Source organism: Neoarius graeffei, chromosome 1 (genome assembly GCF_027579695.1).
Source record: "Neoarius graeffei isolate fNeoGra1 chromosome 1, fNeoGra1.pri, whole genome shotgun sequence".
Classification (NCBI taxonomy): domain Eukaryota; kingdom Metazoa; phylum Chordata; class Actinopteri; order Siluriformes; family Ariidae; genus Neoarius; species Neoarius graeffei.
The window spans coordinates 8,844,853-8,859,542 of NC_083569.1; the positions used below are offsets into that span (position 1 = coordinate 8,844,853).

At 42.7% G+C, this 14,690-nt stretch overlaps 1 protein-coding gene across 3 annotated transcripts; it reads right to left on the bottom strand.

Moving 5' to 3' along the window:
* Positions 1–225: 225 nt before the first annotated feature.
* Positions 226–11,846, bottom strand: zgc:110366 (uncharacterized protein LOC550476 homolog). 3 transcript variants are annotated; one of them, XM_060921519.1, is made up of 8 exons: positions 11,709–11,846; positions 9,188–9,436; positions 9,015–9,116; positions 8,793–8,884; positions 8,514–8,696; positions 2,599–2,658; positions 658–761; positions 226–398 (listed from the first exon to the last, which is right to left on the bottom strand). In XM_060921519.1, the coding sequence occupies exons 1-7, from the start codon at positions 11,767–11,769 to the stop codon at positions 666–668; spliced, it is 843 nt and encodes a 280-aa protein (XP_060777502.1). In that variant the 5' UTR covers positions 11,770–11,846; the 3' UTR covers positions 226–398; positions 658–665. The 3 variants fall into 3 exon arrangements, with proteins under 3 accessions (XP_060777502.1, XP_060777491.1, XP_060777511.1); XM_060921508.1 differs by having other exon boundaries at positions 226–761; XM_060921528.1 differs by having other exon boundaries at positions 226–761; positions 2,592–2,658.
* Between the last annotated feature and the right edge of the window lie 2,844 nt (positions 11,847–14,690).

Consider the following 14,690-nt stretch of genomic DNA (forward strand, 5'->3'; position numbering starts at 1 on the left):
GGAAGCGAGCCTAAGTTTCTGATGCTTGTAGGAATTCCTTCCTAGAGTTTGGAGACGGTAAATTGAAAGGAAATTTTAATCTAATGGTGGCAGCTTCTAGAAAATTCCTCCAACGTAAATCTTCGCAACTTGCTCTCTTTCAAGATAGTTACATGACCTGGTTCATTTGTCTTGTTTAATCAGGGAAATGCGAATTTGGGACAGAAATCCATGGAGCTGTGTGTGTGATGTGCACAGGACGTTTATTTATTTTTAAAAGTAGGGTCTAAAAATCCACAAATCGCACCCCGTTCTCGTCATCCGTTCCAGAGCGGGTAGCTGAGATGAATGAATTTTTTATCTGCGTGTAGTCGCCTGATCCTCTCCATGTCCTCTTCGGTCAGTGTGAACCCAAAGACCTGGACACAAGAGACGAACCGATGAGTGTTTTCTGAGAAACGTCAGTCCTCGTTCTCTCAGATCCAAGTTTGTGCGGATGAATGACACTCCTCCACAAAGCGTTCTTCCTGCTCGAACGCAGGAAAAGCTGCTAATCATCTGATTTATTTATTGGCTCATGGGACATGATCATTCGTGTGTGACACACCACTTCGGGGCAGTTAGAGATGGAACTGTAGTTGTGTTGGCAATCATGCTCGAATTGAAACACACACGCACCAGTGTGCTCACACCACGTGGGTTGGATCCCAGCTTACGCGCCTTCCATCATGCAACGCATGCACAGCAGCCATGTCAGTGTCTTCCAGCTGGAACCCAAACACCTGCACATGCAGAGACAGTCTTAGAAAAAGGACAACCCAATGCGGTTTTTAAATACACACTTGTCGACGTCCCGCGTTTAAATATACAAGAACATTGCGCTTGTCTGTCATTCAGGTGGATATAGTAATAAAAATTAAAGCTCTAATGGAGCACAAGGTGGGATACATTGCAGTCGCAACTAGGGATGTTAACCGATGACCGTTTGACCGATGGTTGACCGAATCAACGTCAACCGGTTAATTTTTTTTTTGGTTGTCGGTTAAAAAAAAAAAAAATCGTTTTGAAGCTGCCGATTTTGGAGCGGAGAGCCTGGAATTCTGTGTTGTAAACGCTTGGGGCATGCCATGCGGTGTAAGGATGACAGCTGACAAATCAGAAACACCCATTCAGTCATGTCCCGCCCTCCCACCCCAGTTGAAGACAGCTGCCACCCGGTGAAACAAAAGTGTAGACACAGGCTTTTTAGCTTACAAATTACTAATTCAGGGATGCAAATGGCGCACCTTTTGGCGGATGCCGCCTTTTTCATGGCTGAATCGCGCAGATCCGTTTTTTTTTTTTTTTAGGGGGGGCGTTGGAGTGTCTGATTATAATTTCAAAGTAAATTCTGTTTTAAAATTACTAAATAAGCAAATGCTGTTACAGTCCATAAAACATAGGAAGTATGAGAAGGAAACAGTAAATCAGAAAGCTGCGCACGTTTGCGCGAAAGCTGCAAAGAAAAAAAAAGAAAGAAAGAAAGAAAGAAAGAAAGAAAGAAAGAAAGAAAAGTCTCAAAAAGTATCAGGCTAGACTTTTTAGCTTACAAATTACTATTCTGGTTTTTTTTAATTATTATTAGAAGGCACATGGAGTTTAGTCCTGCCTTGGCCAGTGCATTCTGAAAGTATGTTTCGGTCTGTAGCCAACAATGCATGTTATTGCAGATCATATCTCTCCACACAAACTAAAGGCGCAGATGGCGACTTTTGGAGGGAAGGGGAGAGAATGAAATGACAGCGGTGTCTGGAGGGGGAGTGACAAACGCAGCTTTTATATCTGTGAGCCAAGTCGGTGACGGCTTCAGAGCAACTTCAATACCATGCAGTAATGGCGTGTTGATATTGGTAACGGCGTTATAATGATTGTAGCTAATTAATTAGATTACCCGGCGTTATAACAGCCTTTATTTTAACGCCGTTATTCCCATCACTGAATGTTACGTACAGTACTTCTATTTTCAACGCCATCATGGCCAACTGAAACTGTCTCGAAGCTGGAGCCATTTGTCCTTCGCTCCAATACAAACCCCTCGACATCAGTGCTGCGTTTGACTAAATGTTTCGCGCTGTAGAAAAGGTAATGTGAGTGGAGGGCAGCGACTGGGCCTGAATGTGCGGATGCTCGCGGTTAGATTTCGAATAGATTCTAATAATTCCAATTCTAGAATTTTAAACTCGTAGGTTAACCGACTTTAATCGGCTAATGAGGCTCGGGGGTCGGTCAAGATTTTTTTTAGTTTTCGCCATCCCTAGTCGCAACACAGCAATCTCATCAGATTCAAATGAACTCGGACTACATTGTGCTCCTGAAGTGGATCGTCGCATTGAATAATTTCCTCTAGCGTACAAAAAGGCTCATCTCACGCTATTGGAATGTCAACGAGCGTGACAATGGCTTTGGGACTTTTGGCAAGTGCACCGATTTCCTTGGCCGTGCCTTAATTTGTGGTACACAGCCAAGGAAGATGAACAACAAAAAGACGGTTCCTTAAGGGTTCTCCAGACAGTTCGATAACAAACTCATTAGCATGCCATGTTTAAACTTTCTTCCAGAAAGGAAGAACTCACCACTTACTTGGCAGTTTTCAAGAATCCGATCTGGTTTGGTCGACTTTGGGATGGTGATGATCTGATTCTGCCAAACAAAAAGAAAACATCATCGATGACCAGGTGGAGTCTAGTCCAGATGGATTTTTGTATTGGAAAAAAAAGCACAAAATTCATCTTCCATTTTTACAAATCGTAAACAAAAAAAGCTCCAAAAAATGAGTTGTGTCCTGCAACAAGACCACAACCTCCTGTTGGATAAAAATACAATGTTCCCCAGGTGGGTGTGCATAAAAGTTGTCAAGATGGTGGTGCCACCCGTCATATTTACGATTTTATGGGCGTCTGGTCACATTAAACGCTACTCTTCATAAACTGCTGGGACGTTTTCACTGAAACTCAACCAGAAGACTCTAAAGACATATTCCAAGAAGAGTTGTTCACCAGGTGGCGCCACCTACCATGGATGCAGCTACACAAGGGTCACGTGCAATTTCACGCAAATGGCTACTCCTCTTACAGGACTGATCAGATTTTGATCAAACTCCTATGGAATATTCCCCAAGTTGGTGTGTATAAAAGTTGTCAAGATGGTGATGCCACCCATCATATTTAACATTTTATGGGTGTCTGAAATTTTTGGGTGACTGGTCACATTAAACGCTACTCTTCGTAAACTGCTGGGACATGCTCACTGAAACCCAACCAGAAGACTCATCTCATCTCATCATCTCTAGCCGCTTTATCCTTCTACAGGGTCGCAGGCAAGCTGGAGCCTATCCCAGCTGACTACGGGCGAAAGGCGGGGTACACCCTGGACAAGTCGCCAGGTCATCACAGGGCTGACACACAGACACAGACGACCATTCACACTCACATTCACACCTACGGTCAATTTAGAGTTACCAGTTAACCTAACCTGCATGTCTTTGGACTGTGGGGGAAACCGGAGCACCCGGAGGAAACCCACGCGGACACGGGGAGAACATGCAAACTCCGCACAGAAAGGCCCTTGCCAGCCACGGGGCTCGAACCCGGACCTTCTTGCTGTGAGGCAACAGCGCTAACCACTACACCACCGTGCCGCCCACCAGAAGACTCTAAAGACATATTCCAAGAAGAGTTGTTCACCAGGTGGCGCCACCTACCATGGATGCAGCTACACAGGGGTCATGTGCAATTTCTCACACCCAAATTTAAGAAAAAAAAAAAGTGTGATGAAACAAATTCAACACGAGTGGCAACATCACAGCACCCAGTCACTGATTAATTTCCTATAACAGCAGCAGTTTCTCTCCGTGTTTGCTCTTGAAGCAGCTTGTCAAGTTACTAATAAACCTTGCAAAGCTCTGACACGTTTACCTTCTGAAAACATTAACGGCGCGTCTATTTACAGACATCAGCCATGATGCTTGCAGTTTCTTTTGTTAAAGAACACGTTTTTTTTTTAAACACCCATTAATGCTGAGCTTAAACGATGTGATCATGCACGACGCAAGTCGAGCACATTAATTACAACTATTTAGAACAGCCAGTCAAATCCAGAAGGTTAGAAAACTGAATTTAAAATAACAGGAATTTAAAACAAAAAACACTTGACATGGTTGGACTTTGTTCAGTTTCATGAAAAGTTCTAAGAAAGGGTATGGACTAACTCCATGCTTAACTTTAGGGTTTGTTTTGGAAGTGTCAGTTGGCACGAATCCCGATAAGTGTGAAGAAGAAGGAAAAAAAAGTATTTAGTTTACATTAAAAAGCTTTGAGTGAGGACACCATTTTAAGTTCCACATCAAATCAGGTAAATAAAAAAAAAAAAAAGCCATTTTTATTTACAACCCCGATTCCAAAAAAGTTGGTACAAAGTACAAATTGTAAATAAAAACGGAATGCAATAATTTACAAATCTCAAAAACTGATATTGTATTCACAATAGAACATAGACAACATATCAAATGTCGAAAGTGAGACAGTTTGAAATTTCATGCCAAATATTGGCTCATTTGAAATTTCATGACAGCAACACATCTCAAAAAAGTTGGGACAGGGGCAATAAGAGGCTGGAAAAGTTAAAGGTACAAAAAAGGAACAGCTGGAGGACCAAATTGCAACTCATTAGGTCAATTGGCAATAGGTCATTAACATGACTGGGTATAAAAAGAGCATCTTGGAGTGGCAGCGGCTCTCAGAAGTAAAGATGGGAAGAGGATCACCAATCCCCCTAATTCTGCGCCGACAAATAGTGGAGCAATATCAGAAAGGAGTTCGACAGTGTAAAATTGCAAAGAGTTTGAACATATCGTCATTGGGGATAGATTAGGGATAAAATTAGCTCATGTTTTAAGTCGTTCAAATTCTGTAAAGCTGCTTTGCGACAATGTTTATTGTTAAAAGCGCTGTACAAATAAACTTGATTTGATTTGATCTACAGTGCATAATATCATCAAAAGATTCAGAGAATCTGGAAGAATCTCTGTGCGTAAGGGTCAAGGCCGGAAAACCATACTGGGTGCCCGTGATCTTCGGGCCCTTAGACGGCACTGCATCACATACAGGCATGCTTCTGTATTGGAAATCACAAAATGGGCTCAGGAATATTTCCAGAGAACATTATCTGTGAACACAATTCACCGTGCCATCCGCCGTTGCCAGCTAAAACTCTATAGTTCAAAGAAGAAGCCGTATCTAAACATGATCCAGAAGCGCAGACGTCTTCTCTGGGTCAAGGCTCATTTAAAATGGACTGTGGCAAAGAGGAAAACTGTTCTGTGGTCAGACGAATCAAAATTTGAAGTTCTTTATGGAAATCAGGGACGCCGTGTCATTCAGACTAAAGAGAAAAAGGACGACCCAAGTTGTTATCAGCGCTCAGTTCAGAAGCCTGCATCTCTGATGGTATGGGGTTGCATTAGTGCGTGTGGCATGGGCAGCTTACACATCTGGAAAGACACCATCAATGCTGAAAGGTATATCCAGGTTCTAGAGCAACATATGCTCCCATCCAGACGACGTCTCTTTCAGGGAAGACCTTGCATTTTCCAACATGACAATGCCAAACCACATACAGCATCAATTACAGCATCATGGCTGTGTAGAAGAAGGGTCCGGGTACTGAACTGGCCAGCCTGCAGTCCAGAGCTTTCACCCATAGAAAACATTTGGCGCATCATAAAACGGAAGATACGACAAAAAAGACCGAAGACAGTTGAGCAACTAGAATCCTACATTAGACAAGAATGGGTTAACATTCCTATCCCTAAACTTGAGCAACTTGTCTCCTCAGTCCCCAGATGTTTACAGACTGTTGTAAAGAGAAAAGGGGATGTCTCACAGTGGTAAACATGGACTTGTCCCAACTTTGAGATGTGGTGTTGTCATGAAATTTAAAATCACCTAATTTTTCTCTTTAAATTATACATTTTCTCAGTTTAAACATTTGATATGTCATCTATGTTCTATTCTGAATAAAATATGGAATTTTGAAACTTCCACATCATTGCATTCCGTTTTTATTTACAATTTGTACTTTGTCCCAACTTTTTTGGAATTGGGGTTGTAAATAAGCAAATACATAAGAGCCTTTGACTGGATAATTACTACAGTGATTAATGTGGTTCAGTTGGTAATAATTCTTTTAACCCTAACTGATGCAGTGAGTAGCTTCACATTTCTTTAACAAACATGTCGGTAGACGTGTCCTGTGCTCAAGGAAAAGATGTTACTGTATTTCAGAAGAGTCAAATTATTGGCCTGGATCAAGCAAAGAAAACGACTAAGGAGATTGCTGAAATGACTGGAATTGGATTAAGAACGAGCCAATGCATTATTAAAACCTGGAAGGATAGTCATGAACTGTCAACTTTGTGGGGAAAAAAAAACGTGGTCGGGGGAGTCTTGACTGACCATGATCAGAGATCTTAAAAGAGAGCACTTAAAAGTCGAATCATCAAAAAAAAAAAAAAGAAGAAATCAACAGTAGGACTCACGGCTATGTTTAGTAGTGAAATGAAGAGCATTTCCACACCCACAATGCGACGAGAACTCACGGGATTGGGATTAAACAGCCACAGTTGTTTACGGCTATAAGAAAACCACTGGTTAGTGAGACGAATCAGGCGAAAAGGCTTCAATTTTCTAGGGAGAATAAAGATTGGACTCTGGAGCAATGGAAAAAGGTCATGTGGTTTGATAAGTCCAGATTTACCCTGTTCCTGAGTGTCAGGGTAAGAAGGGAACTCATGACTGATGCATCCATCATGTCTAGTGGTCACTGTACAAGCCTCTGGAGGCAGTGTTCCAGTTTTTTTTTTTCCTCTCCGTGCTTCCACGGAAGGTGGTCGCATTTTGCTCTCCCTCTCCCTCCTTTTTTTCCCTGCTTGTGCTCTTGTCTCGTCTGCTGTACTTTTTGAAGAGACTCTTCCTGCATTACTTTCTAAACTAAAAAAGCATGGAATTAAACTGGTCTCCTAACGAAATTGACACAGTTTTGGGTTCGGGGGAACCCGTTTGTCCTGCCGGAACGTTTGCGTCCGGTTACACGATGGACGCGTGGGAGCGGTGGCGGGTCGTGTGCCTGGCGATTCTTTCTGTGGAGGACACTGAAGATATCTACCTATTCGGAACCATGATTACAGGACTTTTGCTGATTGGATTAGGCATTGCCCTGGTATATCGAGGAAATCAGACAACGGTGACAGCTGTTCAAAGCCCCACAAAGCTGCCTGATATGATTGGAGTGGCAAAGCTGTTGGCACTGAGACTGTGGACATTCAGAACCTTAACCACGAAATGGTTGTTATCTCGGAGCAGCTTTCAGCTTTGCAAGGAATATGTTTTTCGGAGATCAATGAATAGAATGGACGGAACGGACAGATATGGACGAGCGGTGTGGACGTGCAAAGACCGCGTCTGGAAAGACCAAACAATTAATATCTTATCGACATTTGGTGCCCTGAGACAGCTCCGGCCTTGGTCAGGCCGTTGCTGAGAAAACATTTCCCCCTGAAGGTCACTGCCGGGAGACACTCTCATTCCTCTCTAACTCTCCGCGGTCGCCATTTTTACCCCCAGTGTGACAAGCAGGTGCGTGACCAGCGCCTTCATGGCTGCAGGAGCGGATGGCTGCTTGCTTGCGCTGGATTACCTCCTCCCCTCCCCCAAGTCCCGTGTTTAAAGTGTACTTGTGTTGCTGTGTGCTTATGCAAAGGTTTTTTAAATGTTCCCACACTATACTCCTGACAGGAGCATAGTGGGGGGGGGGGGGGGGGGGGGGGGGTTCTTTTTTTTCCTTATCTCTCCTCGTGTTGTGTTTCCTTTTTATCTTTATCCCTGTCTTCCTGTCCTGTCTACCCTATGCCAATTGTATGTTGTATATGTACGGACAGGTCGACGGCTAATTTTGCTGGTACATGTGACTAGTGACAATAAAGGGCATCATCATCATCATCAGTGTTATGATCTGGGGTTGATTCAGTTGGTCAGATCGAGGCTCAGCAACATTATGGGGCAATAAAATGATGACATCACATCAATGGGTTTTTTTCTTCCCCGATGGCACGGGAATAAAATTAGGGCTCAGATTGTGAAAGAGTAGTTCAGGAATCATTTTCACACACCAGAGTCCTGACCTAAACCCTATTAAGAATCTTTAGGAGAAGACTTTACGCAGTGGTTCGACTCTCCCATCCGCAACACGAGATATTGGTGAAAAATTAATACAACTCTGGACTGAAATAAATGTTGTGATGTTGCAGACGTTTATCAAAACCATGCCATGGCGAAATAAAAGATGAAATTTTGTTGATCCCAAAGAAAAGTTTTGTGCCAATTAGCTTATGACGATCCAGATAACAACGAACAGATTTGGAATATACAGCCACGTGTGTATACACGCACGTATTGATGCGAATATAAAATTCCATCTGGACTTTCACGTCAGTGTCGTACCTGAATGCTCCAGCGGATGCAGATCTGTGAAGCGCTGCGTCCGTACTTCTGCGCCAGTTCCACGATGAGTGGATGATTGAGCGCTTGGCCTCTAGCTAGAGGACAGTAACCCTCAAACACTATGCCCTCGCTGCGGCAAAACTCCACCAGTTTCCACGGCTGCTGAAACGGATGAAACTCTCCCTACAAAACAAACGAACAGAGAGCGCTTTGTTGTTCTGATCATTCCATGGACACTGGAGGGAGTTAAAGAGCTAGCTTCCTGTCCTTCGTTCTTACCTGGTTAACATGAGGCACCACGCTGCCGTCCTCTTTCAGTTCCTCGAGATGTGCGATCAGGAAGTTGCTAACGCCGATGGAACGGCACAATCCTGCGAGAATAGGGAAAAACATCCAAGGATCCCTTTTTACCCTGCGTTTGCATCAGGAAAGAAACTAAAATCCACCACACACACACACACACCATCCTGATTGTTCATCTTCTGAAAAAGAAGTCTCTACCTTCATCGTACATCTCCTCCAGCGCTCTCCACGTCTCGGCTCGGACGTCCCTATTGGAGCAGCCCGGAACGCCGCAGTCAGGCCAGTGCATGAGATACAGATCTGCAAGAGAGACGCGTTACACTGCCATGATAGATGTCTCGGAGTTAATAGCCAAAAGGAACTACTCGTACCTAAATACTCCACCCCGAGTCTGGCACATGAGGCCCGACAGGCCTCCTTGGCACTCTGATACCCATAATCCCCTGGCCACAGCTTGCTGGTGATCCACAGGTCATCACGTGGGACTCGGCTCTTCAAGATTGACTTACCCAAGGCTTCTTCACAACCGTATCTCTTAGCCGTGTCTATGTGCCTGATGCCGCACTGCTGGAGAGCGTAGACGACTGCATCATGGGAGTAGCCACCATTGTGTGATGTTCCTGGATAGAAGAAGCAGAGCATTTGCACAATTCTGCTGTCGAATTCTCGACTCTGGTTGGTCATAAAGGTTTGATTAACGTCCTAGAACAGCAGCTCGGACAACAATGTGGATTGCAACGTGGTGAATCTTTCAGTAAGGAGTCTCCAGTGTCAGCGATGTTGGTGTTCCCGAGCTCACCAGTGCATGCGTTCCTTTATAAGAAATGTACCAAATGGAGGATTTGATCACACTTTGCAGTTTCTCCGATGGTTTTTTTTTTTTTTTGGCTTTTTCAGCCTAATCATGGCTTGTTGACTGAGAATCAGTGACAGATTTCCAAATGCAAATACCACACAGGTTTGAAATCAGCTGAGAATCAATTTTTTTTAAGTGCTTTAATTTCTACACACTTGATCTGATTTGGATATACAACCCCGATTCCAAAAAAGTTGGTACAAAGTACAAATTGTAAATAAAAACGGAATGCAATAATTTACAAATCTCAAAAACTGATATTGTATTCACAACAGAACATAGACAACATATCAAATGTCGAAAGTGAGACATTTTGAAATTTCATGCCAAATATTGGCTCATTTGAAATTTCATGACAGCAACACATCTCAAAAAAGTTGGGACAGGGGCAATAAGAGGCTGGAAAAGTTAAAGGTACAAAAAAGGAACAGCTGGAGGACCAAATTGCAACTCATTAGGTCAATTGGCAATAGGTCATTAACATGACTGGGTATAAAAAGAGCATCTTGGAGTGGCAGCGGCTCTCAGAAGTAAAGATGGGAAGAAGATCACCAATCCCCCTAATTCTGCACCGACAAATAGTGGAGCAATATCAGAAAGGAGTTCGACACTGTAAAATTGCAAAGAGTTTGAACACATCATCATCTACAGTGCATAATATCATCAAAAGATTCCGAGAATCTGGAAGAATCTCTGTGCGTAAGGGTCAAGGCCAGAAAACCATACTGGGTGCCCGTGATCTTCGGGCCCTTAGACGGCACTGCATCACATACAGGCATGCTTCTGTATTGGAAATCACAAAATGGGCTCAGGAATATTTCCAGAGAACATTATCTGTGAACACAATTCACCATGCCATCCGCCGTTGCCAGCTAAAACTCTATAGTTCAAAGAAGAAGCCGTATCTAAACATGATCCAGAAGCGCAGACGTCTTCTCTGGGCCAAGGCTCATTTAAAATGGACTGTGGCAAAGAGGAAAACTGTTCTGTGGTCAGACGAATCAAAATTTGAAGTTCTTTATGGAAATCAGGGACGCCGTGCCATTCGGACTAAAGAGGAGAAGGACGACCCAAGTTGTTATCAGCGCTCAGTTCAGAAGCCTGCATCTCTGATGGTATGGGGTTGCATTAGTGCATGTGGCATGGGCAGCTTACACATCTGGAAAGACACCATCAATGCTGAAAGGTATATCCAGGTTCTAGAGCAACATATGCTCCCATCCAGACGACGTCTCTTTCAGGGAAGACCTTGCATTTTCCAACATGACAATGCCAAACCACATACTGCATCAATTACAGCATCATGGCTGTGTAGAAGAAGGGTCCGGGTACTGAACGGGCCAGCCTGCAGTCCAGATCTTTCACCCATAGAAAACATTTGGCGCATCATAAAACGGAAGATACGACAAAAAAAGACCTAAGACAGTTGAGCAACTAGAATCCTACATTAGACAAGAATGGGTTAACATTCCTATCCCTAAACTTGAGCAACTTGTCTCCTCAGTCCCCAGACGTTTACAGACTGCTGTAAAGAGAAAAGGGGATGTCTCACAGTGGTAAACATGGCCTTGTCCCAACTTTTTTGGAATCGGGGTTGTATATACTCTCAAATTAAAGCTGAAAGTCTGCACTTTCTAAATAAATAAAATCGAGATTATCAAACCATGTTTGAATATTTATAGACCTGATTGAAGACATGCTGTTACTTTGAGCTTTTAAGGAAAATCATATTCATATTTTTCGGCTGAACCATTCCTGGATGTTTCCATATGTCATGGCTCTCTTACATAATTATAATATCATTAAAATCGGTTTAAAATGACGTCATGACCCTAATTAGGTATGCTGTAGCTAAAGAACTGGACTGTAAAAGTGCTGATCCTGAATCAGAAACAAAACGCGACTCTTTCCTTCTAAACAACTGCTGCCTGGTTTACCGTAAAATCCAGTATATGCGCACCACGCTTTTCAGCCGTGCACGTTAAAAAAATGGGAAGCAATTCAGAAGTAACATTAAGTGCACGACGTGGACTCACCTAAACCTAGAATTGGGATTTTCAATCCATTGGAAAGCTCAATATCTGGGAAATGCTGCATTGGAGAAACACTATTCGCTGCTTTCAGAATAAATCACGTCCCGGTCAGACTACTGAGTTGTCAAGTGACTCGTGAAGTTTTATATATTTGCGACAGTATATTTACTTGTCGGCAGCCGTAAAACGTTTGTAAAGCTATCCGCCATCTTACCACTCACATCGCGTGTATTTGGTTACTAGTCTACTATAATTATTTTTATGGAGATTATTTCAGTTTTTCTTTGTACAGGAAATCATATAAAGGGCGCTGTCCACCCCCTTTGAAAAGTAACATTTTAAACAATATCTCAATGAACACAAATTTTCCAAAATGTTTAATATAACATCTGTTTAACTTATAACGTGAAAGTAAGGTTAATAATATAACTTAGATTACACATTTTTCAGTTTTACTCAAATTAGGGTGGTGCAAAAATGAGTACACCCCACAACAAAAACTACTCCATCTACTACTTTGTATGGCCTCCATGATTTTTAATGACGGCACCGAGTCTTCTAGGCGTAGAATGAACAAGTTGGGGACATTTTGCAACATCAATCTTTTTCCATTCTTCAACAGCGACCTCTTTTAGTGACTGATGCTCAACTCGTCTCTTCAGAATTCCCCGAAGAAAATAATTTCTTTCCACCACAAAGGTGAAGGCTACAAGAAGATCAGCAAAGCTTTACTTATCAGTCAGAATACTGTCGCAAAAGTGGTCCAAAAATTTCAGAAAAATGGAACTGCAACCATCTCACAGAGACGTCCAGGTCGTCCTCGACTGGAGCATCTTCTGATGAGAAGGGTCGAAGAAAATCGGCATGCAAGTTCACTGCAGTTATCTAAAGAAGTAGAAAGCCAAACTGGGGTGACTATTTCCCGTGACACAATACGGCGTACGCTGCAGAGGAATGGCATGCACGGATGCCGTCCACGAAAGAAGCCTTTCCTAAAGCCCAGGCACAAAAAAGCCTGCCTGGAGTTTGCCAGGGCCCATGCTGACAAAGATGAAGACTACTGGGACTCTATACTCTGGAGTGATGAGAACAAGATAAATGTTTTTGGAACTGATGGCGTCGCAAAGCTGAGGAATACAAAGAAAAATGCCTGGTGCCTACAGTGAAACATGGTGGTGGCAGTGTCCTTATGTGGGGCTGCATGAGTGCTGCTGGTGTCGGGGAGCTGCATTTCATTGATGGCATCATGAATTCACAGACGTATTGCTCTATACTGAAAGAGAAGATGCTACCATCACTCCGTGCCCTTGGTCGTCGTGCACTTTTCCAACATGACGAAACACACATCTAAGGCCACTGTTGGATTTCTGAAGAAGAACAGGGTGAAAGTGATTCAGTGGCCAAGTATGTCTCCTGATCTGAACCCAATCGAACACCTACGGGGAATTCTGAAGAGACAAGTTGAGCATCACTCTCCATCCAGCATCCAGTCACTAAAAGAGGTCGCTGTTGAAGAATGGAAAAAGATTGATGTTGTAAAATGTTGCCAACTTGTTCATTCCATGCCTAGAAGACTTGGTGCTGTCATTAAAAATCATAGAGGCCATACAAAGTACTAGATGGAGTAGTTTTTGTTGTGGGGTGTACTCATTTTTGCACCACCCTAATTTGAGTAAAACTGAAAAATGTGTAATCTGAGTTATATTATTAACCTTACTTTCACATTATAAGATAAACAGATGTTATATTAAACTTTGTCTTGTCAACATTTTGGAATTGTTTTATATATATATATATATATATATATATATATATACACACACACACACAATTTAAACTCAAATCATGTAGTTAAAACAAACAATCATGGCCATTTTGTCAATTTGTGCAAGTGGGTGTGACATGTAGATGATCTACATTGTCAGCTTAGCCTGAGGTAAATGAAAATAACGACTGACCAAATTACAGTGGTGCTTGAAAGTTTGTGAAGCCTTTAGAATTTTCTATATTTCTGCATAAATATGACCTAAAACATCATCAGATTTTCACACAAGTCCTAAAAGTAGATAAAGAGAACCCAGTTAAACAAATGAGACAAAAATATTATACTTGGTCATTTATTTATTGAGAAAAATGATCCAATATTACATATCTGTGAGTGGCAAAAGTATGTGAACCTTTGCTTTCAGTATCTGGTGTGACCCCCTTGTGCAGCAATAACTGCAACTAAACGTTTGCGGTAACTGTTGATCAGTCCTGCACACCGGCTTGGAGGAATTTTAGCTCGTTCCTCCGTACAGAACAGCTTCAACTCTGGGATGTTGGTGGGTTTCCTCACATGAACTGCTCGCTTCAGGTCCTTCCACAACATTTCGATTGGATTAAGGTCAGGACTTTGACTTGGCCATTCCAAAACATTAACTTTATTCTTCTTTAACCATTCTTTGGTAGAACGACTTGTGTGCTTAGGGTTGTTGTCTTGCTGCATGACCCACCTTCTCTTGAGATTCAGTTCATCGACAGATGTCCTGATATTTTCCTTCAGAATTCGCTGGTATAATTTGGAATTCATTGTTCCATCAATGATGGCAAGCCGTCCTGGCCCAGATGCAGCAAAACAGGCCCAAACCATGATCCTACCACCACCATGTTTCACAGATGGGATAAGGTTCTTATGCTGGAATGCAGTGCTTTCCTTTCTCCAAACATAACGCTTCTCGTTTCAACCAAAAAGTTCTATTTTGGTCTCATCCATCCACAACACATTTTTCCAATAGCCTTCCGGCTTGTCCACGTGATCTTTAGCAAACTGCAGATGAGCAGCAATGTTCTTTTTGGAGAGCAGTGGCTTTCTCCTTGCAACCCTGCCATGCACACTATTGTTGTTCAGTGTTCTCCTGATGGTGGGCTCATGAACGTTAACATTAGCCAATGTGAGAGAGGCCTTCAGTTGCTTCGAAGTTACCCTGGGGTCCTTTGTGACCT